We start from the raw sequence: 26,016 nt of genomic DNA on the forward strand, positions 1-26,016 counted from the left end.
ATACATATTTGCATTGCTTGGTGATTTTAAGTGCCAGAGTCTTCTCTGACACGGTTTCACTAACTCTGACACTCGCTCTGCTCAGACCTCTATTATAGGCATTCTAGCCTCTATAATCTTAATTAAAGGTGGAACACACCAGGGGGTAAATGTATCAAGCTGAGAGTTTTCCAGCGGGTTTGAAAAGTGGAGATGTTGCCTATAGCAACCAATCAGATTCTAGCTGTCATTCTGTAGAATGTACTAAATAAATGATAGCTAGAATCTGATTGGTTTTTCAAATCCGCCGGAAAACTCTCAGCTTTATACATTTACCCCCAGGTGTGCTCTCTATACATACTCTTTCCTTAGAGTCACTGGTCAACGTTATACGTAACGTCCGCACAGTAAAGGCATTCTCACAGTAGGCCCAACAGACCACAAATTGGTTCTGCTTGTTGACGTTATAATTATTATAAAGTTGGGCCCAACACATAACGCTACCAAACCTACACAAATGTTATAGAGATTTCCAAAGGATTTCTGCGAATAACATCAATCTCTCAAGAAAAATCTCTCAAGAAAGTCACGGATCATTCAGAACAAAAATGACTGCAACTTGATTTTCAGTGTAAAGCAACGGCCTTCACCTATTGTGGAGTTCAGATCCCCACTGACTACACAAGCCAATTATCCTGCACTGCTTGGAAAGCTGAAGCAAAACCTGGCTAAGTGGCATTTGTATAATTTATCCTGGTTTGGGCATATAGCGGCAGTGAAAGTGATCCTACTTGCTATGATGATTAAATCCCAGGGGGTAAATTTATCAAGCTGCGGGTTTGAAAAAGAGGAGATGTTGCCTATAGCAACCAGATTCTAACTGTCATTTTATAGAATGTACTAAACTAGAATCTGAGCAAAATTTGGTTGAGTCCTAGTGGGAGAAAACGCTATATTAATAAAACTTTTTAATATCATTTAATAAGAAATTAATAAGTTCATTTATATTTAGTACATGCGAATGTTACATAATATTAAGTGCAAAACGATGAAAAATTACATAACACTTAAAACATAAGTATGTACTCCAATAAGAAGCTACGCAATAATCAAGTATAAAAAATGAAATGACACAAAAAAATATATACATAGAAAATGAAAATTGTTTTCTTAATCTCCAAATGCCCAGCTACGGGGATATCATGGGCTTTTTATCTCCCATCCGAGCTATAGAGCAGAAGAAATGCTGCCAGTTGACACAGTCAGTTCATCACATAGCTGAACAGCTGAAGATGGAGACAGTCTATTAAACATACTTGCCAACTTGCTGAAGTTGGCTTCCGGGAGCCTGTCAGGGGTGGAGGGACGTGATGGGGGTGGGGCTCCAAAATTCGCGCCATTTTGGTCCCGCCACTGTGACGTAATGACGCAAATGTGTCATTTGACAGTAGGGGGGTGGGGCCAAACACTGTGATTCCCGGTGAATCGCGGCGTTTTGGACCTAATTCTGCCCACATCACTAGGAAGTGGGCAGAATTCTGCCAGACGCGGGATATTGCCACACTTTCCCGGGAGTCCATGAGACTCCCAGGCATTCCGGGAAAGTGCGGGAGTATCCCGGACATTCCGGGAGAGTTGGCAAGTATGCTATTAAAAGGTGTGGTTTCTTCAGCGGGCAACTTGCTGCAAATGGGGTGTTTATAAAATAAAATTGAGGATTTACTGGCCTATTAAGGTAAAGATATAGATGTAGCCCCTGAGAAACAAATCTGAGTTCCCAGTAAAGTGTACATCATTTTAAGAATTATTTCAATGATTATTTAATTGACTTTTAGCAATTGTTTGCACTCTGTGGCCAGGTTTCAGTAATATCAATCTTGACAACTTTTCTTACTAATTACTGGTCTTCATCTCCCATGCAAGTATCTCCAAAAACCTTTCCTTACCCCCTCTAGCAGTTAAGACAAGGTAGGGAAATGTAAATTCGATATTTTTCTACCTACATACCATTACGCATTTACATCAGATTCTTTAAAAATGCATTTATTATAGACAAGCAGGCCTGTACAATCCACTATTATTGGACACGCTTCTGAATTAATTTCCACCTCAAAAGCTACAAGATGAAAATCCTAACTGTGTGATAAATTAAGCTGCCAAACGAAATGGATTAGCGATCAGTGAAATTGCCTGATAGGCTGTCAGATCCGGTTCAGATTAGAATTCATCCTCTCCCCACCTGTTCATTAAGAGCCAAGTTCATGGCAACGCCAGTGACTGATTGCACGTTAACAAGCTGTTTATATGGGGAGGTGCTGCTAGCCCAGTCAACATGTCTATACTCAAACATTAATTTAGAACCTACGCTAATATAGTGTATTCCATACACATCCGCAATATGTAAAATAAATACCTCTGCCCTGAAGTTTAATTTTAAGAATGACAGGGATGAGACACCATCTAAAATTAAAATGTAACAACGTAAGTCTGATAGTTCTCCCAGGCCCTGGAAACTTGGAAGGATGGAGCGCAGAGTATGGGAAGTGTCTGAAGTGAAATAAATGCATCAGCAGAAAGAGCAGTATTGAAATGAACAGATGGATAAACTTGCAGGCACCCAGGAAAAGTCCAAACAGACAGTAATATAGCAATGTAAATGTTGTTCCTCATTAAACACACAGGGGGGAATACAATTCCCCCTGAATTTGCGCAGCGTTAAAACTATTACCGTTATTACGGTAGTTTTAATCCGGCTTTCTGCTCACAGCTCAGGAAACTACGAGCAAAAACCAGGCATTGAAACTATCGTAATAACGTTAATAAAGCGCATTGTTACCGTAACAGCGATAATAATGCGCAAGCCCCGTTACTTTTACCCGTAAGGCAGCCAATTGAACTCCCCCCACAGAGTTATAGGTGGATATGTATAATATTACACAGGAGTTGATGCAATATTTTTCAATATACTGAAAAAACAGGGACTGCATTAAAGAAAATGTTTTCTTCTTAGGAGGCTAAAAACTGCACATTCAGCTTCAAACACCTTACGTCTGGTATAAATATAAAACCTGTTCAATATATCATGTACATATAAAAACACACTAGTGTAACAAATTTTAAAAGATTCACAGGTGGTGTTAATTATTTCATTCTGTGAGGGGAAAAAAGTGGACAACATGCAATGATCTCGGTCTCCGGGGATTGAATTTGTGAAACACTATGGTAAAGTATATCCTTATATTTGGCTAAGTGATGTCAATTGTGTCACATGACTCATTTAGAAAGTGCTCCCTAATGAAATGCAGAAGTGTCAGTGCATATAAAAGGCACAGGGATATGATAATCCGCTCATACAAATAACGTTGTTTCAAGTTGAAATGTGTGCAGGGTTCCCTCGTTTCCTTGTGTACAAAAATAATGTACCACTTTACTGTAAAATAAAAAAGTATTAGAAGTCACCAAGGAGAATTGTGACTTGTACATGCGGTGAGTATATACACAAGAGACGAGAGGACTCTGTTTCGCATGCCAATGTTGGATCTCAAAACAAGGTAAATGTAGTTTCCAAGAAAATATCGATGCAAAACTCATGCAAGTTTTGAATCAACGTTTTTCTGGAAATTCCGTTTTCTTCTAATATATATATATATATCTGTATGTATGTATGTATGTATGTATGTATGTATGTATGTAATTATATATATATATATATATATATATATATATATATATATATATATATATATATATATATATATATAGGCCAGGGGGGCGGACCCAGACATTTGCCCTACCCGGAGCGATTTTAGGGGGGGGCGATTTAGGCCCCGCCCCTTTCTAATTTCTAAGGCTGCCGGCGGCTGCACAGTATGTGCAGGTCCGCTCGGCAGTGACAGTGTGCTGCCCCGCTGCTCTGATTGTGTTTAAAACACAATCAGAGCAGCCGGGCAGCACACTGTCACTGCTGAACGGACCTGCACAGTGTGCAGCCGCCGGCAGCAAGCCCCTGCTATGGGGGGGCGATCGCCCCCCCCCCACCCCTGGATCCTCCACTGATATAGGCCTCCCTCGTTTTCTCATGTACCATTTTAGAACAGGCAGCGCGTAGGGAGGAGGCTAACTCAAGTGCTCTGCTCTGAAAATGTTGTACAGTGTGAAAGAGGGACAAAGAAAACAATAGAATCATGTGATTATTTTAAAGCAGTTCTGTAGAGATCAGCTAGAAAAGTTTGCTGATCAATTGGTTTTAATTTCAATCTGTCAGAGATTTTAGATGGAGTAGTGGCTACTGGTTGTTATTAATGTATATATAATAGTACTAGTACTTTGTTCTGCTCCTCCTGGTGCATCCGTTATATCTTTGTGTCATCTTCAAAAAGGCACACTTCCCTTCAATACCACTTACAACGTCACCAATAAAGATAAGATAAAGATATTAAAGAGGCACCAGTCCAAATACAGATCCCTGGGATACTCCAATGGTAACCTTTGGCTCCTGTGAATGCACTTCATTTACTGCAACCAAGATCTTAACCATTCAACCATCTAAGAATCCAATCCCAAGCTTTCGAGTTTATTTACGATGTGCGACAGTGTCAAAAGCTTTACTAAAGTCTAGATAAACTACATCTTCAGTGCCTCCTTGATCTATTACTTTAGTTACTCAGTCAAAAAAGTCACTAAGATTTCTTTGACACGATCTCCCCCAAAAACACAAAATGGCAATACTTGTACATTTTTAAAGGGTCATTCAGTGACATGTATATTACAAAATGGTTTGCATTCGAGGGGTTTTTTTCTGGGTATTATCGACATTCAGCGACAGCATGTAGAACATTGCAGCAGCTGCAAAAAAAAGGTTACTTGCCATGCCACCAACTAAAGCAAGCCCATAACATAAAATTAAACAAAAAAATTAATGTAGGGTGCAGAAGATAAAAATGTTGAAACGCTACGCACACACTAAATATGGAAATTACACAGCATGCATCATGGCGAGTGAAGAGGCAGTAGCAATCAGATGTCATTAGATGGACAGAGGCATCAGTAGACATTTAGACAAGTAGATACCCAATTGTAAAGTGTTACGGAATTTGCTGTTACTATATAAATAAAGGTAGCCTGCACTCACACCAAAAACTTCAAAGGCTAGTATTCACTTCTCAATGGGCAGAGCATTCATTGTTAGCCAAGAGCGGAGTTACCAGTAAGGTAGATCTGTGCTGTAATGCTGCCTTTCTGAATCAAACAATGGAACTCGTATATATTTATGGAGAGGGCTGAAGAATCATTCCCCTTGGGGAAACTTGGTCTAACCCCGGGCTAAAGGGGACTGCGCGATACTTGCAGCAGAGGTGGTGCCCAAGACCCATTTATATAAATATCAAAGTTATATAATTAATATTTAAATGTTATATTAGTGAAGTGTGAGAAATATGTAAAACAGACAGTTCAAATAGGCCAATATTTGCCCGTCCCACACAAGTGTGTATGTATAATACTCACATTGATGCAGATTTGGTTGGCCAAAACATGTCTTGACAATGCAATTGAAAGTCCACATTCTCAGAAATTATGAGGACAGATTTTGGCCCTGGCAAAGAATACATGTAGAGATGGAAATATGATGGCAGACGATTTAAGCTAAGTGATGAAGTTAGAGAACCGTATAGACTGATTAATTATATTTGGAATTAAATAGGAGAAAGCAAATGCACCAATGGCAAAATTACAAAATCCTACATTAAGACAGCTCTCTAAAGACTTTGGCCAAAATTGGTGACAACTAGGACAGTTGTGAATGCATCATTAGAAAATAGACTGAAAATGACTGGAAAAGAATGTTAATGCTATAAATATTAATATAGGAGCAAAAACAGATAAAAAAATGACATTATTTTACCTACTTTTCACAATTTTTAATTAAATCCAGAAATTAAAACCAACACAAAAACCTTTTGTGATTTTTTTGCAAAACCTGTTACAAAACCAAAACAAAACACGTTTTAGAACCAAAACCACATTCAAAACCAAAATACGGTGGTCAACGCACAATTCATATATATATACACCATATACTTGTATGTTAAATAGGCTTTCCCATGCAAAGGCGTGGGAAAGCCTTTGCCGTTGAATCTTGCCACTGACAGGGTTACTGTCAGGGAATAACCACTTGATGGCTACAGTGAAACTAAAAGTCTTATTTTCACTAAATCCGTTTCCCTGGAGATACATCAGTTAAAACAATAGACAGGTTTTTATTCAAACAGACGTGCAGATATAGGAAACCAATAGTAAGTTGTGTGTTAAACACTAAAAGTTGTTTTTTGTTTATTTTTCGATGATAGCGTCCCTTTAAGAGACAGGAAAAACTTGTTTTGAAGATTAGGTCCTTTAATTATGTTGCTCTGTTTTTCACTGCACCCACCATACTAACCATAATATTACATAGCTCATTGTGATCATCATGTTCTGCAGCTCCAAACGTCAAACATACAAGGCAGTCCCGTATGTTCGCCACCTAATAACGAATTTGCAAAAACCATGCAAAGAAAATGTAAAGTCCCATTTTACCATTCTGCAATGAGAAAAACCCTCTGTTGGCCAAATTAAAGCGGTCTGGTGGCCACACTTGAGTACCTCTCGTCTGTCTTCTTTTACAAATTAATTCTAAGAGGCCATAGCTCATGTAAACTGTTACACGGAAACAATCTGTTTAAATATTACCATCTAATGAATACCAAGGTGCTTAATAGAATATGTACCAAATTAATGTCAGAAAGAATCTCAAAACTACTTGGTAACCACTCCATTACAAATCAGGGGGCACGCCACTTTAATTCAAATTGATATTTAATACGGCATGTGTTCTTTATCAAAATTGCTATTAAGAAGAGATGCATATTTTTCATGTCTTCCTTGATGGAATGACTAAGACCATATTCGGCTGAAGTGTTGACAGAAACATTTGAATTCCTGCATACTAAAGAGGGAACCAGAAGATACTTCTGCATTGCAGTGACAAATAAACTGACAAACAGACTGATTAACTTTGCTCCATCTCGCATTACGGTAATAGAGAGCAGGTGTAAACGTTATCAGACAATAACATTGCAACACAAAAATGATTATGCAGCTTAATCACTGAGAGAAGCAACAGAATAATACACTTTCCTTAGACATCTGCAGGATGCTCTAGAACTATTGTAAAGTAACAGAGGACTAACCCAATTGAATTTGTATAGGATGGTTATTGTGTTGACGATCCATAGGAGGTTATGGTTCAAACAGCTGTCAGCTGGATGGTTTAATAATTTTCTGCCATGTTGTTAGCACTATGAGTTTTGTTTTTGCCGTTTACTAAAATCGACTATGCTGTGTATTGATTGCATCCTGACTGTTGCAATGTTTCTGTACCCAATACATTGCAATTGAAGGCATTGTTAAGTGCAGCAGATAAGTAAATGTGAGGAAATAGGAACACAAGTAGATGGGATGGGGAGAAACAATGTATTGTGAGATGAAATAAAGAAATAAGGACAATGGAATGATTGGAGTGAGCATGAAACAAGAATGGATATAATGATGAAGTAGGTGGAATATTATAATCAAAATTACATAAATGGAAAAAGCACTGGCATTCTAGAGAAAGGTGAAATACGTCAGGGGCAACTACCTTTTTGGAAGTGGAAAATGTATAAGGTAAAGTTGAATATGAACCACAATGAAGGTTGAACAGAAATTTTCATGATCTCCATTTCCTTTGTGTGTATTATTTACAATAATGAATTCTACTAGCAAGTGTATAACAAACATGTTGGTTTTTTTTAGTCTGCTTTTCAATTTCTTTTTTTAATTGCTCTTGAAAATGAAAATGATTTATTCAGAACCTTGCACAACATGTAACGTGTTTGGACATTATGCTGTTGAAATTGGTTTCATAACATTTCTTAATACAACTCACCTGATTTTCTCTAGTCATACCAGTACATCTTAAATAAAAACACATACCTTAAGACAAGCTCATATAACCAGGCCTTTTGAGATACCAAAAATATAGAAGGGGAGGTACCATTTTTTAAAAATAAAATACATAACACAATACAATAGAAATGATATAACATTTTGTGGGGCTTTGTGGCAGTGTACAGGGTGTGTTCAGTGCATCAAGCAAACACTCGACAAAACTGGAAACGTTGCCTGTATGTGAACTTTGATCCGATATTGAACCTTTGCACCACTAGGGACCACTGAACACAAGATGCAGGGGTGCACACAGCCATCTGTTTAGAATAGCCAGAACAAAACGCCCAACATTTCACTGCCTGTTGTAAATGGTCTTAACTATCTTGTCATTACATCTATACTAAAATGCCTCCGAATGGCTATAAAATGGACCATGCGCAATACGAAACATTTACAGATTTATAATTCAATGCGGCATCAAAAATATATTGGGATACATGCAAACGTTGTACATAATTATTTTTTTAAATCGCTCTATGGAACATTGTGAACATTCACTACTTACTAGGTACATAGCTGTGATGAAATACAACATTACTTGTACGATATAGTACACTTACCAAATGATCATATGCATATTATTTAAAGTAATACTTTAGTAAATTAAATATTTTGACAACCATACATTAGGAGCCTGATTCATCTTCAGATGCAAGTCCCTTTGCGTGCCGTATCTGCACATGTTTAGAAGTAGCTCCGCACATGCTCAGAAAAAGACTTTACGCCAATGAACGCGAGTGCATGCAATTAATTTCTAGACACAAATGAGACTCACGATTGCCTTCGACTTGAAGGGTGGAACGTGAATGGGAAGGGATGAATGAACGTAGGCAATGTACAGTAAGGGTGTGTCAACGCAGATGTGGGGGCGATTTAAGTTCTGGGTTTCTATTAATTATGTGCTTTTTCGCCGTATCATTTGCACCAGCTACGAGGCAGGTGTAAGCACCAACTGATAATGATGACGGCACCGCCTTTATATTAAAAACTACACGTATGGGAGCCACTAGATAGGCCAGAACATGTGTATGTAAGGAAGAGAAACTATAAATACAGATTGAAAGTACAGTACGCATTAAGAACATCTTCATTTATCTATTTAATGCATATAAAAAAATTAGTTATGAATATAGTACTAGGAGCTGGTAATTTCTTTATAATTTTTTTTTTTTTATGCATTCTGATTAAACTTTATATTAAATACAGTCGGAAATACACTCAAGTTCTGTGCATCTTTTAAATGCAAGTTGCGTGCAGGTTGCATCTGAAGACGAATCAGGCTCTATGTGCTTAAACAGCACACCCATAGCCTACACATAGAGTCTGCCATTCTGAAATGGGTTTTGTGGGCTGCAATGGTAACCATTAAAGAAGCAAATAAATCGCATAGTAAGACAAAATCTTTTAAATGCATAAGTTTAGGAGAAAATGCTTTGATAGGTGCCTTTAACTCCTAGGTTGGTATAATAACTGTGTTAATGAACATACCACAATTCTGACAGACGCAGTTAATTTATATGCTATTTATAGGCAAGGCACAAGAAGTCCAAACGTAAACACCAGGCGACTTACCTGCATTTACAATGACATCTACTTCAAGCTGGGTGATGTCTCCTTTGTAAAGTGACACTTTGTCACACAAGCTGTTTATTTCTTGATTTTCATCTGTAAAAAGAAAAATGTCTGTCATGAGTTATAAAAGTAAAAAAACCAAACATCAAAATACCAATGTTTAGTTCCTGGAAAGAAATCTAATTCACTGCCTCTTATAGGAAACAATGTCATTGTTGCAACTTAGAACACAGGTCAAAAATAGCACTATAATGAGGATGGCATAATAAAAGAGGGTTGTATATAATGCAATAGACTATAATGTACTGTTATGAGACTATGCGACATTATAAAGAAGATGTACCAGTCATTAAAGCAGTGTTCCCGATTATTAATAACATTTTAACTGATATGCTGCTTGTTCTTAGTGGAGCCCCGAAAACACTGATGCCTGAGTCATTAAGGAAAGTAATAAAAAAAAAGTAGTAAATGTTCTCCGGGACAAACCAAGTTACAATGCAAGGGGTGCAAATTAGCTTAGCTTATTTTTTTGCACATAAGCTAAATACCGGCTGCTTTTTCAACTAGCACAAAAATACTTGATAGCTTTATTTTTTCACTGATATTTAAAGTTTATTTGGGTGATGCCCTACCCCAACTATAAATCTGTCCCCACATTTTAAATTTACCACCTCCCTGCAATGCAACATGGTTTTCCCCAGGTGCAAAGTTTTCTCCTTCTTTACGCTTTCCTTAATGACTCAGGACCTGAAAGTTTTTCTCAGGGCTCCACAGTTTTTGTAGTATAGCACCGAAGTAGGTTTATTGTTCACCATTCTTAAAGGGCTGCTGAAAGGAGTATGAGCGGACGGACCAATAAGACGTTGCAAGCCCCATGCTTGCAGCTTCTTATTGGCCAGCACTTCTTGGAGAAATTGTTGATACTGGAAACATGTGCCTGAAATCGCCTGTAGAAACCACGGTTGCTGTAATTTGAAAGATTTGTTGGGAGTAACATATGCCCCAAGCAGCAGAATCCTAAATGCACCTAATAACTCAACACCTAGCTATGCATGGCTACAGTTGTAAAATCTACATACACATTTAAACAGAGAAATCTGGTTAAAAAAAAAATACAGGTGCTTCAATGCATAACAAAAAAATGCATCAAAAACGCAAAGGTGTGCAATTACCCTAAGCACAGATACATATGGCACTTGGTTTGAGTAGACACTGTATGGACTGAACTGAATGGACAGCCCATTAAACCTTGAAGTGGATGTGCTAGACCACAGTTCCACTTCAGTCAGCTAAGTACAGAAAACATAGCCTACGGGTGTAGTACCTATTAACGGTACTGACTAGCCCGACAGAGAAGACGACATGAGGAGTCCGATTCATTAGTAGGGGGTTAAGGGTATTAGGGTTAGGGTTAGGATTAGGGTTAACCCGAAATCCTAACCCCAATACCCTTAATCCATAAAATAGTAGTTACATGACATACATGAGAAGCGGGTCCGTCCATCGCCGCTTTAAGCCAAATCGCGGTTGGTGATGACATTATTTTCTACAGTTGGCAAGAGAGTGAGTCGTGATCTGAAGCAATCTGCATTCTGGCAAATAGGTTTTTTTGCATCTCGGTCTACTATTGAATTGGACTCCTCATGTTGTTGTCTTCTCTGTCGGGGTAGTCAGTACCGCGAAACTGACTACCACTGGAGTCTACAGTGGGCACAGGCTCACCAAAACTGGAAAGCTGAAGATTTCTGCCATTACATGCAGATGTTAGGGTCAGAATTTGCCATAAACAGCCAAAATCATGGATCCATCATGCCTTGTGTAAACGGTGCAGGCTGGTGGTGGTGTAAGGAATGTTACGTTGGCACATGAGGCCTCTTAGTACCAACTGCATTGTTTAAATGTCACAGCCTACCTGAGTACTGTTGCTGACCATGCGGATCCCTTATGGCTACAAAGCCCACCTTGTAATGACTACTTCCAGCAGACTTATGATCCAGTCGCAAAGTGCACATCATCTCAAGCTAGTTTGAAAAACATGACAATGAGTTTAGTGTACTCCAATAGCCTCCACATTCACCAGTTCTCAATCCAAATAACACCTCTGGGATGTGGTGGAACAGGAGATTTGCAGCAGACAAATCTATAGCAACTGTGTGATGCCATCATGTCAACATGGACCAGGATCTCTAAGGTATGTTTCCAGTGCCTTGTTGGTGATTAGATTGGTCCTGGAGAGCATATGCAGGTTAATGCACCTCCTTGCTTGCGCTTTCCTCTGCCCTGGCTTCCTTCTTCGTTATACTAAATTGACAAGCTCCAAGAATGTTTTTATTTTTGGTTGTCACATTCACTCAATATGACCATCAATTCTAAATATAGCACTAAGTACACTATATGACTTGTGTGTACATACTGTAAATCTATAGTTTAGACAGCAATTACAAATTTATTTTTAACAGAGATCTGGGCTGGCCAGTTCTCTACAAAAACATCTTTTTTGGGGAAAAGATGGAGGTTAACAGTCAAGACAAGAATAGAGCAACATCAGAAACGCATGATTCAGACAAGTGGGCCAAGTAAGGTCTTTAGCTGCTGTATCAATTATGCCCGACACATAATATTAGAAAAAAAAATACATGCCAGAAATAATTGGGCATTCGTGCCAGATGAAAAAAGCAGCATAATTTGACAAAAAAATTCAAACTAGATATTTTTGGTTTTCAGTAATTAAAAGACAAACAGATTCCCACTGTTAACTCACTCAACCTGGTAGAAGCCGCTCCTGCTGACCTCACTAAGACTTGTATGTTCGATTTTCTCTTCTTGAGATCTTTTGGATTCCGACTCTCATTACCTTTAAAGCTGCCTCCCAGTCTGTTTCAGATACTGTAGCCATCTTCTCTTTCCAGTACTTCCAGAAGGCATTGGAAGCAAATACCAATGTGCTGGAGGCAGCTGGTGTCTATACGCATTATGCTGGTAAGGGGGAGGCAAGGGTGCCTTTTGATTTCATATGTCCCTGTAGAGCCGGATGTGATGCTACTTAACACCCACCCCCCACCTCCCCCCCCCCCACACACACACAGACACCCTCTTCTCTTTACCCTACCTGCAACATCTCTTTTACTCTATTTCAGGGGAAAAATTGCGAATCTTCCTCCTGAACAGTGAGACTTCTACTGCTCACAGAGCAGGACCTGCGATAGGCTCCCTGCTACATTCTTGACCCACCGGCTGATTCCTATTGGGCGATTTACAGCACATTCCGAACATCGGATAGTGTCACTTCAGTTCACATACATGATTTTAAGGAGTGTTATTTAACGAACAACACACATCTGTCTCTTCCATGGGAGCGTGTTGCTTTCCCCAATTGGCAAAACAGCAGCAGATAGTACCTCTAAACATTGTTTTAAATTACCCTTCATTAGTTATGTAGTGTACCATCCCCACACTCCTTATGTCTTAAATTTATTCTTTTTATTATTCATTTATATAATTTAAAAGGGACTCTAATCTCAACAGCTTAATTGTGCTTATGTAACGCACACAGCATCATATACTTAGAGATATATAGTGCTGAGGTGGGCACCGGTGACACAAGTGTTCACAATACTGGGTACTGGCTAATGTGATGGCCATCAGTGGGGGCATGGTGTGAAAACACCGGTAATTGGGGAGTCAAGTGGGAGCCACAGTTTATAAACACTTTGGTTTCCTCCCTTAGAGCTGGTGACCATATTGTCTGGGACAGAAGACAGTAAGTCTCCCCCGACATCTATTCATCATAAATGTGCAAGTTAAAACACACTTTTTTGTTACATTTATAACAACCTAACAGGTCAGCTGAGAGACAGCTTTGAACCTTTGGAAACTAGATGACTTGAAAACACTTGGTCCAAGTATACTTTTTAGGTTTCTATTTTAGTTGAAAACTCTTTTTGGTCTTGCTTCTATAATTGGATCTATCATTTCTTTCAATAATGTACTGGGAAAACCCTGTTGAGTAAAATGCAGCAACATTGTGTCAACCTGCACGAGAAAATCATCATCTTTGGAGCAATTCCCTCTCAAACAGTTAAACTGGCTTTTGGGAATATTATCCACAGGTTTATTAAAAAAAAATGTACCTGGTGCAAATTAAGTGTGTGAGTGAATTGTAAATTGAAAGTGTTGTGATTCAAATTCTAGCGCCATTTCCTTTTAAGGCGGCAATGCCACGACCCGCCGTCTGTATAATGTAATCCAAGCGGCGGGTCCGGCCATTGCCGTTTTAAAACCGGCAATCTCAGTGTGTCCGGCAATCTCAGTGTGTCCATTTTAAGTCACAAGAATCCAACTGCCTGTATTTTTGACCATTGCAATTTATAGCAGCCATGACTCAGGCGTGTCGGCAATACTGTATGTCTCTTATACGGTAAGTCTCTAGTTCCTCCTTGTCACCTTTATAGAAATCAGCATTTTTAGGTCAGTATTGATAGTGTCAGAATTATTGCAACCATAAAAATGTACCCCACCCATTCTAATACTGTGGTAGGAGTGTGGCTATAGAAATGATTAAACTCGCTCAGCACAATTGTTATCACCTGGACTGTTAGTTAAAAAACTAACAGTCCAGTAAGTACACAGTGCATTGTCAACTTCTAGTCCTGTGGATTGGTTATGTACTAACTGGAGACTTTCAGCACCTGCACTTATTATTGAATCACAAACTAATTTGTCTTCAGCCTCCAACTTACACAAAATAGCGGCAATAATTTTCTATTAATATTGGTGCTTTTATGGTGTGATCTTACTTTAATACAGACACATGCATTATATTGGTGAAATAGTTCATAGGATTCTGATTTATTTTTTAGCTACATTTTTTTTTCTTTTTTTCTTACAGCTCCTGAGCTGGCTGCTCAGTGACACACTGTTTACATATTTATATATTTTTGATCATTTCTCGTTGACAGTGTATTTTCTGATTCACTATATACTGTTATTTTTTTTTTACATTTTTAAATGATTCTTATTTAGTTGAATAAATCATGTCCTAAAAAATTTAGCATTTATGCTTCCTTAGTTATTAAGATTGATTGACATGCAACTACTGTACAGTACATACATTTTAATACAACTTATATTTTTCCATACCAATTATAAAACACGTTAGAGCTATTTGTTTGAAGTGGGTGGAGTAGGGTTGGAATATCTCCTGGGCGAATATATATCAAACTGCACATTACTTAACTGTATAACATACAGTAGATAACAAAAGTGTTTATGCAAAACTAAATATATCCACCTCGCTCTCTTCCCCCTTCTGCAGCTGCCTGTCATGAGGATGATTGGCTGATTCATACATAGGTGAAGTCAGTGATGTTAAAGTAACTACAAGTTCAGCGTTCTCAGTCTTTTGACCTGTAACAGATGCCATTAAGACAATATTGTATAGATGTGGAAAGAGATTCATCTGTCTAATGTAGAGGGGAGGTAACGAGTCACTTTTTAAACAGAGATTCAGTAGAAAACATGGTTTATATGCAAAAATTAAAATGCTGGTGTTGGTGATTCTTTAAGTAAGTTTGTATGTGAGTAGAGCATTATGAACCATTTTGGCACTTTATAATATACACTGATCAGCCACAACATTAAAACCACCTGCCTGATATTGTGTAGGTTACCCTTGTGCCGCGAAAGCAGCTCTGACCTGTCGAGATCCTTTATGTTGTGAGGTGGGGCCTCTATGAACTTGGTTTTCCTCACCTCTTGCAGTTTGAGATCTGGTAAATTTGGAGGCCAAGTCAACACCTCGAACCCTTTGCAATGTTCCTCAAACCATTCCTGAGCAATTTTTGCAGTGCGGCAGGGCACATTATCCTGCTGAATGAGGCAACTGCAATGAAGGGGTGTACTTGGTCTGCAACAATGTTTAGGTAGGTGGTACGTGTCACAGTAACATCCATATGAATGGTAGAACCCAAGACTTCCCAGCAGAACATTGCTCAGAGCATCACGCTGCCTCCACCGGCTTGCTTTCTTCCCTGATTGCATCCTGGTACCATTCACAGGTAAACAACGCACATGCACCATCCACATGATGTAAAGAAAATGTGATTCATCAGAACAAGCCACCTTCTTCTATTACGCCATGGTCCAGTTATAGGCACTTTCGATGGTGGACAGGAGACAGCACGGGCACTGTGACCGAGTTGCGGCTACACAACCCCATACAGATCAAGTTGCGATGCACTGGTGTGTTCGGACACCTTTCTACCATAGACAGCATTAACTTTTTCAGCAATTTGTGCTACAGTAGCTCTTCTGTGGGATTGGACCAGATGGGCTAGCCTTCATTCCCCATGCATATCAATGAGCATTAGGCACCCATGACTCTGTTATCAGTTCATCGTTTGTTCTTCCTTGGACAACTTTTGGTAGGTACTAACTAACTTGGCATTCTTGGAACACCCCACAAGACCTGCCATTTTGGAGATGCTCTGATCCAATAGTCTATTCATCACAATACGGCCCGTGTCAAAGTCGTTCAGATCCAAATACATCCACTTCAAGAACAGACTGTTCACTTGCTACCCAATATACCCCACCCCCTGACAGGTGACATTGTAATGAGATAATCAATGTTATTCACTTCACTTGTCAGTGGTTTTAATGTTGAGGCTGATCAGTATTTAATATATAAATGCTTAGTGGCGTCTGTGTGTGTGTGGAAAAAAAGAACCAAGTTGCAGCGTCACCTGCTGGGCAGAGTTATACACTGACCTACTAAATTCTTAGTGTGTGTGGGAAAAAAAATTCAAAAAGGGCTGAAATTTGGTAGGGCTCAAACTCATTTTCGCGAGGTAATTTTACCTCATGAACACACATGTGTAGAGGCATGCGTTAGTGTGTGTGTGTGTGTGTGTGTGTGTGTGGAAAAAACTATTTTCTCAGAAAGGGCTCATCCAATTGACCTGAAATTTGGTATACTGACATTATTTGACAAAAAAATTAGAATAGTCAAGTCAGTTAACTTCCATCACCCCCCCTTCCCCCCGTGGGAGGGGTAGTAAAGGCTAAATTTACGAGTTGAGGGGTCAAACTCATTTTCGTGAGGTAATTTTACCTCATGAACACACATTAAAAAGGGTGCTTGCGTCGGGAAGTAACGATCTTCCCCTGAGGAGGCCTGGGCTAGGCCCAAATGCATGACAAGAACCTTTTTAAGACCTTAAGTATCTTGATTTGACTAGAATGCATGAGTATCATGCACGGGTTAACTTGTCTACTATATAAATGCCTAGTGGCGTGTGTGAAAAAAAAAAACTGCAGCGCCACCTGCTGGGTAGAGTTATACACTGACATATATTTCTTGAAGGAGAAGTGACAGTTGGGAGTGGTGAGTGGTGGGTGGTTGCCGGGGGTGACAGTGGGGAGTTTTTAACACCTTAAGTAGCTTGATGAAGGATGTGGCGATGAAGATGAAGGATGAGGTGATGGAGAAAAATGATGAGGTGGTGACATGTGGACAAAACCACGTTAAAAAAGGGTGCTTGCGTCGGGAAGTAACGCTCTTCCCCTAAGGAGGCCTGGGCTAGGCCCAAATGCATGACAAGAACCTTTTTAACACCTTAAGTAGCTTGATTTGACTAGAATGCATGAGTTAACATGTGTGTATATATACATTGAGCGCAAAATCCAGAATTTGGTAAGTTAAAACTCCCAGGTATACAATTGTTTAGCGTATTTACACCATACTTGCCAACTTTTTTGTCTCCCCTCCGGGAGATCTTGGACGGGAGGCGAAGGGAGGTGCAGGTACATAGGGGGCGTCGAGCAATGCAGCATCATGTAATTTTGCTGTGGGGAGCGGGGCCAAAATTACACAAATAATGTCATGGGCGACACCTTTCCACCTACTTCACTAGGAAGCGGTAGAATGGCCTGCTCTCCAACCCAGACCTACCTAGAATTCATGAGTTTACCAGGCATTCTGAGAGAGGGAGCAGGTATGATTTACATGCTTTAAATACATGAGCATTTGATGTGTTTTTGTGCATTGAACAAGTCGTCACTAACCTGAATATAAGCTGAAAAATCCATGTAAAACAGGCTGCATTCTAAAATTGCCAACACGTTATTGAGATTTCAGAAAGCAATAGCGTAGATTGTATACCTGCCACCAATACAAATTTCCAGCACCACAATTTCCAGCACCACAAGGGGTGTGGTCTGTCATGAAAGAGATGTGGTCCTTCCAGAAATTGGAATAATTTGGGTAGAGGTGGGAACAGTTTGGGTGGATCAGCGGTGTGGCCTAATTTGATTCTTGTAAATATGGAACTTCACCATTCAAAGTAATGTTTTGCTTGTATGTCTAAAATTTATTAAAAAAAAAATAGCTTTCACTGAATATATATTCGCTACCAGACACCGCATTTCTAAAAGGTATAAACCACATAGAAACATTAACCAAAAACAGACATTATCTTACCCCTTCCAAATGCAATAAGATTTGGCCTTGCAATACTAAATACTGTTAGAGGAATTGCAGAAGTGAAGGAAATTTGTTCCACATATTCTGAGACTTCCCTGTAATTACACCATTATGGTCAGAGGTCTCTTCTGCTCTATGTAACAGGCTCTTACAATGTTCTGACCCCTAGTGTTACTCCATCACTTCTCGAAAGGCTTTCCGGTATATTACAAGTAAGGAATAGGACACAGCATAATAGCTGCTTGTGCAGCAATTGCTCAGCACTGGAAAGACCCAAACCCTCCCCATATATCTAAAACTAAAGCCAAATTGCAAATTATATTATAAATGGTGACTACTAATCACAAGTACTGCCCTCCTGCTGTCATCACTATTGTCCTAAATTCCTTGCTGATTGATGCACCTTATAACACATCCCCATGTTTAATTTACCTGTATTGTAAGTGCTCTTTATTTACTTCCAAATAATTATTATATATGGAACATAGAACCTAACATGACTATTATCTGCTGTACCACCACCCATCCTCTCCTTTTTATTTTATGTACCACCTATACTCCATTTAAAATAGAGAAAATTAAAAAAAAAGGATTAGATTAATAAAAAAAAAAGTTCTGTAAAAGCTATCCTAAGGGAATAAGCTTTTAGGTGAGAAAGGATTATATGGAATTCCCCCAGGTAAGAACTGTTGCGTTGGAAATAGGACATTAGGTCAGAATAAAACTGAAATCACATAACTTTGATAGAGTTGGTGCTCTGAATGGCACACGCTGGGAACTGTGAGTAACGTACAGAATGCCAGGACAACAAGAGCGCTCACACAGTGTGCACGTCTTGCAGCCCTTGTCCGTATTACTCCGACATCCTGCATTAAAGAGTTTATAATATATAAGATTAAACATTACTGTTACTAAGAAAAAGGAAAACTGTCTAACCAGACTTTGTCTTTAATCCTGTCATAGCAATGTGATACAATACTCCTTACATTTAACTCTGCTAACCCTAAAGCTTTTATCTTCTTTACAAAACATCCCTCTGGGAAAAGACTGACAGGCAATTTCAGCCACCACAAAAAAAAAAAAATGAAATTCAATCGTAAAACCAGAGGGACAAAGCAGGGAAAAGGTCTGAGCTGCCACTATCTGGAGGCAGCAGCTGCTTCTAGATATCCATGTAATACCCTGAAGAGATTTATCGTGTGAGAGGTATATCTAGTCTTATGAATAAACCTGCCAATCCACTCGATGAGACTGTGATACTGGACATTACAAATCACTGACTGGTTTTAGGGCTGGGAGGCCGGAGGAGAAATGCCTGTAATCCCTTCACAGCAGAGGGGCACATCTGAAATGAAACCTATGGTTTCTACCACAGAGCGACTGAATGAGCGGCACTGCCATGAGAGAGGAACAAATAAGTAATCTGCAAAGCTCAGAAATAATGGAAGCGGAATGTTGGGTACATTGTCTGCGAGAAATACATAATAGTGAAATTGATGAACTCTTTAGGATTAGATGAGTTTGAAGAGCCATTATCATAAATATGATACAATACAGCATTTGCACTGCAATTTTTATTTATACTAAAAGTATTCGGATTAAAATGTCCATATACTAAAATACATTAGACAGACAGGGACGAGCTGAAGGAAAAAGAGCATATGGAAATTTGAGTCAAAAGAAAGACCATCCCTCTGAAAGTGGGGCTGCTTGGATGTATGCATATCCTAGCAGAGCAGCAAACGTTGCTATTTATAAGTAAAATAAATGACTTTATAAAAACAATTTAAAAATAAGACCAATATTATTGACACTATTAATTAGTGTGCCTGGAATAGACACAAATTAGGTAATTTTATATGACTGCTAAAGCCTTAGGGTTAATCGTTTTCAGAACATTTAGTTTCATGCAGTATAGCGCCATCAAGTGACAAACTAGAGAACAACCAACACAGTGGATATCTCCTGTCTGTATCTCAAGTGAAAGGCTGTAATAAAGCTCAGGTTCCTTGTAGTGTGGGCAGGTTCTCTCTGCAGAAGCTGACTGGCAGTGATCTAATGCCCCTCTTTGTACATGGAACGTTTATTCTCCTCCTTACTGACCACTGAGAATTGTGCATCTTTTCCAGTAGTCACTTTGTTTTCTAATTTTTTTAAACCCACTGTCTAATTGGTTCTGGTCATAATACAACTTTTACACCCCAAGCTTATCATTTTTTTTATTGATTTATAATAACATGTAGCTTTTATATTATACTATTGATCTGCGGGATGGACAGTTGCAGCCATATACTGCATATCCCACAAAATAAGTCTAGCCTACCACTACTAGTAATAGGCAAGGCCAGGGATTAGCACATCCAAACAGAGGGTAGAGGCAAGCAATTAAGAGCTCAAAATAGTACTAGACTCATTGATGAATTAATGAGTATATGCCATTTAAAGAAAATAACAATGAAAATTATTGGCTTACAAATGTTGAGTTTTTGTTTGTGAATGTCACTACTGGTGGATTTATAGCCTCTGCGCCCCCCCCCCCTTACCCCCACCCCAACCCAACCCAACCCAAAAACCACAGCAACTTCACCCTCTGCACCCACATCCACTGTTCAAAATAGGAGGCGATTAATGCAGAAGAAATTTGCTTCCTCCACCGATTGTACAAACCACTACAGGTAAAATATAAGTGCTCAGTCTCTACCTACTGTAATTATAACTAGACAAAAACAACCCACATGCAAATATATACAACTGAAAGTATTATATTGCAGTCTCAAGGGTGTAAAGAGTACCTGTAAACCTAAAACTACACATTTAACTATGTCTGAAAAGACAACAAACATCTTTACCTTTATGTGTGTTACAGCTACAGTTTCTTCTACATGCACTTCTTATATATCTACATCCATCATGTTCGACATCTTGGGCCTGATTCATCAAGCCACGTATCTGCCAATTTTGAGCGTATTGTATTGGCAGAAACCTATTATCAGGGCACTTGTGCTGTTATATGTAATAGGTGTCAGCTGCGTTGGTGGTAGATGTTAAACCACAAGAAGCTTTTACACAACCAATTTGTAGGTTTTATTTCAGAACTTGTTGTAACAGATGATATATACATATATACAGTTGCTCACAGTTGAATTAGACTGACACAGACAGGCAGTATGATAAGCTTATGCAGTTAATGTACTTAACACTATTATAGTACATGCATATGCCCAGAACCGAGAGATACCTCCATCAAAGCAGCCCTTTCTGCTGCAGCTTCGAATGCAAAGGATGCTTACTACAGCCTACGATTTTGGGGAGAGAATGGGGTGTTTTGCAGTAGTCACTGTACAGTAAGAGCGTGCAAAACTCAACCACACGCAGTCACGTCCGGATCCAGCTCTGGCCACCTCAAAGTTACTTGTTTGTCTGCCATATCTCTTGCTCCAGGGATATTCTAAGTCACAATCAGTAATGATGACAGTCTTGTATGCATGCAAAAACATCTGTTTGCAATCAAGAACTGTAAAAAAAATTATTTTATGCTCAGTAGACATTGAGAACATCCTACTGAATGTATTTCATGGAAAGAAAAACGTTTTTTCGCTACATCCGATTCAAAAGCGCATATATCTTGAGATCCATGCCTGGGAGTGCGTAAAGCCTAAACGCAGGTTGTGCTCAGTATATGTGTTTTGATGACTCGGGCCCCTTCGGTGTCTGTGCAGAAGAATCATTATTAGGTGTTTGATGAGTGACATCAAACTATAGGATATCTGCCAGTTTTTAACACATTGAGGACACTTGAGATCAGTGTCATAGTAACTTCAGGACAGCCAACATAACAGACAACAGTGCAACAGCTATAATTATTATTATTTGTTATATTTACAGTTTTATTGCAACACTCTAGACAGAATTGTTACGGTACAGATATTATAATCTAGTTTTTTGGTGCCTGGAATACAGGAAGACAAATGATTTGTTGAAGGTCACCAGGAGCTGACACTGGGATTCGAACCTGGATCTCCAGCAAATCTCTCACTGTCATTATTATAAGGTCAGCACCCTTAACTGCTGTGCTACTCCATCTTTATCCCATAACCTCCAAGCTCCTCATTTATCATAATAAGGCTTTCACATAGGCTGGACTAATATGCTTGATTTTTCAAAACTGCTTGACAGCTCCATTTAAATGCATGCTGCATTCCAGAAATTCTGGTTGTGCTGCAATACTCTCAGAATGTCAGTGCTGATCATACATTAAGGACAACAGAATATGTTGGCAACAACGGGTTATTTGCATCACCTCAAGTTCCTTTCTGGATTCTTAAAGGAGTTGGTTCCCGCTGATTTGTAGTTGTGGATTGGAGATATTTATAGTCAGATGATATTTTTGAAGTTGTCATTAATGTAATAAAACTTAATTTAAGGAGTTTACAATAAAAATATTGTGTGTCTTTCTTTAATCCTAGACAGACATAAGTTGCAGAGGCAGCCCCAAATATAAAGGTACTATATTATAAATCGTAGGATGTCTCTATTCACGTCATCTCTTCGTACCTTGCTGTATGCCTGCTCTGTGGGAGTCAAAAGGGTCTATCGCTAATTCAAGAGTCTCCCAGACACTCCAGGAGCAACCATGAGTAAAATATTCAACTATTTTGTATCTTGTAGCTAAGGACCTGCATGATTTTATTATATATATATATATATATATATATATATATATATATATATATATATATATACACATACATATACACACACACACATTATATATAATATATATACACACATTATATATAATATATATATATATATATATATATATATATATATATATATATATATATTATATATACACACAAACATATATACACACACACACACACACACACATATATACACACACACACATATATATATATATATACACACACACACACACACTTTGTCCCATACATGTCAGAAATGCTGTTAGAAATACATGTCTATTAATACATAACAGCTATAAAATAAAGGTTGTAGGGGATACTCAGTAAAGAATAGCCATTGAGATGTTGCTCTACAACCTGAGCAGTCAGTTGCACTACGTCTACCTACAGAATAGAGATTCCAATTTTTATGTTTCTGAAGAGTTAGCAGGATTTATTTTTTCAGATTTAATAAGAAAATGTATCGGTCAGTTCAAATGTTATTGCAAATATGTGCACAGAAAAGCACTGCACTACAAGCCTAATGAGTAATGAATGAATCTAATAATAAGTTTTACAACGATAAACAAAATCACAGTACTTATACAATACTTTTTTTCATACCTTTCTCCTGGGAGAGGCAGATAAGGGGAATGAAAAGAGGAAGTGGGCATAACTGGGTGACACCATTCACATCATCAAATGGGCATGCATTTAATGATGACAATTTTGTGTTCATTAAGGTAGGGGAGATTTGAGGCAGTTACGCTCATTTCTGGGAGAATTGCATGCCCTCTCTGGAGTCTAGAAGGTCTCACTCTAATCCAAGAATCTCTTGGGCAGTAGGCAACAATGACATATGCCATGAGTGATTAAAAAAAATAATATTGTTAAAGTTTTAAACACATCTCGTGTTGTGGAGATAATTAGTTACATATAATTTAACAGTTGCAATCTATAGTCTTGCTTTACTGACTATACACCAGCTGTCCCCAAGAGGGAGCTCAAAGCAAGAAAAAGATTTACATCAAACCAGATCAGCATAAACCCTAAATTTATTATGCTCTTATCACAAGGATAAAGTTAACATTTCATGTTGCAAGAGATTATTAAAATGCTCCCATTTATTAAAGCAATTATATTGTTTCTGATGATATTTTCTTTTATCATTCATATTATTATCGTGCAAACAAAAGTTTTCAGAAAGTTGAACAAAGTCAAAACACACATGTACATACAAACTGGCTGCCATTGCGCATAATGTTTTTTGCTTTTCACAGCTAAACTAATAAAAATATATGTCACAAAATGCATTCTTAACTCATTACACATACACACACAAATATATATCTGCTCAACGTCTTTATCCCAGGTCCATAGAGTGTGCCACAATCAGCGGAGAATGACGAAGCTATGGAAGGGGCGTGCCTTGCACTTGACCGCCCTCCAATCCCCTCCCTCTTCATTCACCCACCAGAATAAATGCTGTGTGTCTGTCCGCAAACCAGACAACACACCCATAAATGCACCCTCTCTCTACCTGATAAATATAAATAAATTCCAGCAAAATAAATTTATGCTGCAAGTAGGTGTACCAGGAGGCACAGGAGTGGGCCCAGTTGCATTTAGCTGTCAACAGATCACTCTGCCCAGCTTCACCCATCAGAATAACTAAGCTGCCCCATGTACCACAGAGAGAGAGCCGGCAGTGAGAGCAATACAATGACCGGAACTTCATGTTAGCTCTTATCAATGGACTGCACAGACATTACTAAAATATTAAGGGCACCATGAATTAATGTTCCAACATTATCTCAATACCAATAAATCACAAAGGTCAGTAACTACAAAATCACATTTAGGTTAACTTTTTATCCATTTGCCCACCCTTCCTGCCAGTGACATTCAGAAGAAATGATAGTAAGAGGACAACTCGTATCACCAGGCACTAGTATAATGTAATGTGGATGTGTCAGGTCTATTTTAAAACGGTATTATGCTTTTTTTGAACAGCAGTCAGGCAAGTGTGTTTGGGGATGTGTGTGTGTAATAATAATAATAATAATAATAATAATAATAATAATAATAATAACAATAATAACAACAACAACAACAACAACAGCATTAACTTTCTTTGTCAGAAAAAGTATGTGATTCTATGCATTCTGTAACTGGTATGACCTCCTTGAGCAGCAATGACTTCAACCAAACGTCTATGGTTGTGACTGTTGAATGACAATCGGATACAAAATGTCTAGCAGCCATGATACGTAGTAGGGTCTTATTGCATAAACTTATTTCTTTACAAGATGAAAATGTTTTTGTAAAATGAACCTTTTGCTTCAAGAAATGTGCTTATCTGAGATGTGCTGATAAGAGAAGTAATGTCTCCATTTTTCAGCGATAAGGGCTTCTGTTGACGTGTCCAAGTCAGAGAGGTGCACTCTTTTGATGGAGATAATTGTATTTATCCAATCAATGCAAATGTCAAGCTTAAACGCCCCTCTGCGAAGGATGCCAAGATTATTGCCTATAAAATTTCTGTACAATCTTTACCTTCTAATCAGAAATGAGTCGGTGGTCTGTGTGCATGTAAATCAATAAACTTGATGTTCTTCTACATCAAAACATTTGAGATTCCCTCTATGAGAAGACAGCCACATCATGGTCAATGTTGATCAGTTCTGCACATCGGCTTGGTGGAATTTTGGCTTATTTCTCTTTACAGAAATGCTTCAACTCATGAATGTTGGTGGGCTTTACTGCATGATCCTGCTTCCAGTCCCGCCAAAACATTTTGACTGGATTAAGGTCTGGGCTTTGACTCGGCCATTCCAAAATGTGAAATTTCTTCTCTTTCAACCATTTTTTAGTAGACTGACTTGTGTGCTTAGGGTTGTTGTTTTGCTGCAGACCCACTTTCTGTTGAGCTTCAGTTCACAGTTGGATACTCTGACATTCTCGTTTGCTGGTACAATCCACAATTTCTAGCCCTAATGATACCAAGCCAACTTGGTCCAGTAGGAGCAAAACAGCGCCAAACCATGATACTGCCTCAACGTGTGTCACAGAATGAGGTTCTTATGTTGGAATGCAGTCTTTGGATTTCTTAAGACATAACATTTCTCATTGAAACCAAAAACTTCTATCTTCGACTCATCCTTCCACAGAACATTCTTCTAGTAGTCCTTTGGCTCATCCAGGTGGACTTCAGCAAACTATCATCCCACCCACACACATTATTCATGTTCAGTGTTTGCCTGATGGTGA

General features: G+C 38.6%; 1 protein-coding gene across 2 annotated transcripts in view; it reads right to left on the minus strand.

The window, feature by feature from the left end:
* MACROD2 (mono-ADP ribosylhydrolase 2) overlaps nt 1-26,016 on the minus strand; it is a 1,475,276-nt gene that overhangs the window by 1,384,160 nt on the left and 65,100 nt on the right. For both annotated transcript variants that reach the window (XM_075203945.1, XM_075203944.1), the window contains exon 3: nt 9,577-9,669. In XM_075203945.1, the coding sequence (XP_075060046.1) occupies nt 9,577-9,669 (93 nt within the window). The remainder of the gene's footprint in view (nt 1-9,576; nt 9,670-26,016) is intronic.

The sequence above is a fragment of the Mixophyes fleayi genome, chromosome 3 (assembly GCF_038048845.1).
Source record: "Mixophyes fleayi isolate aMixFle1 chromosome 3, aMixFle1.hap1, whole genome shotgun sequence".
Classification (NCBI taxonomy): domain Eukaryota; kingdom Metazoa; phylum Chordata; class Amphibia; order Anura; family Limnodynastidae; genus Mixophyes; species Mixophyes fleayi.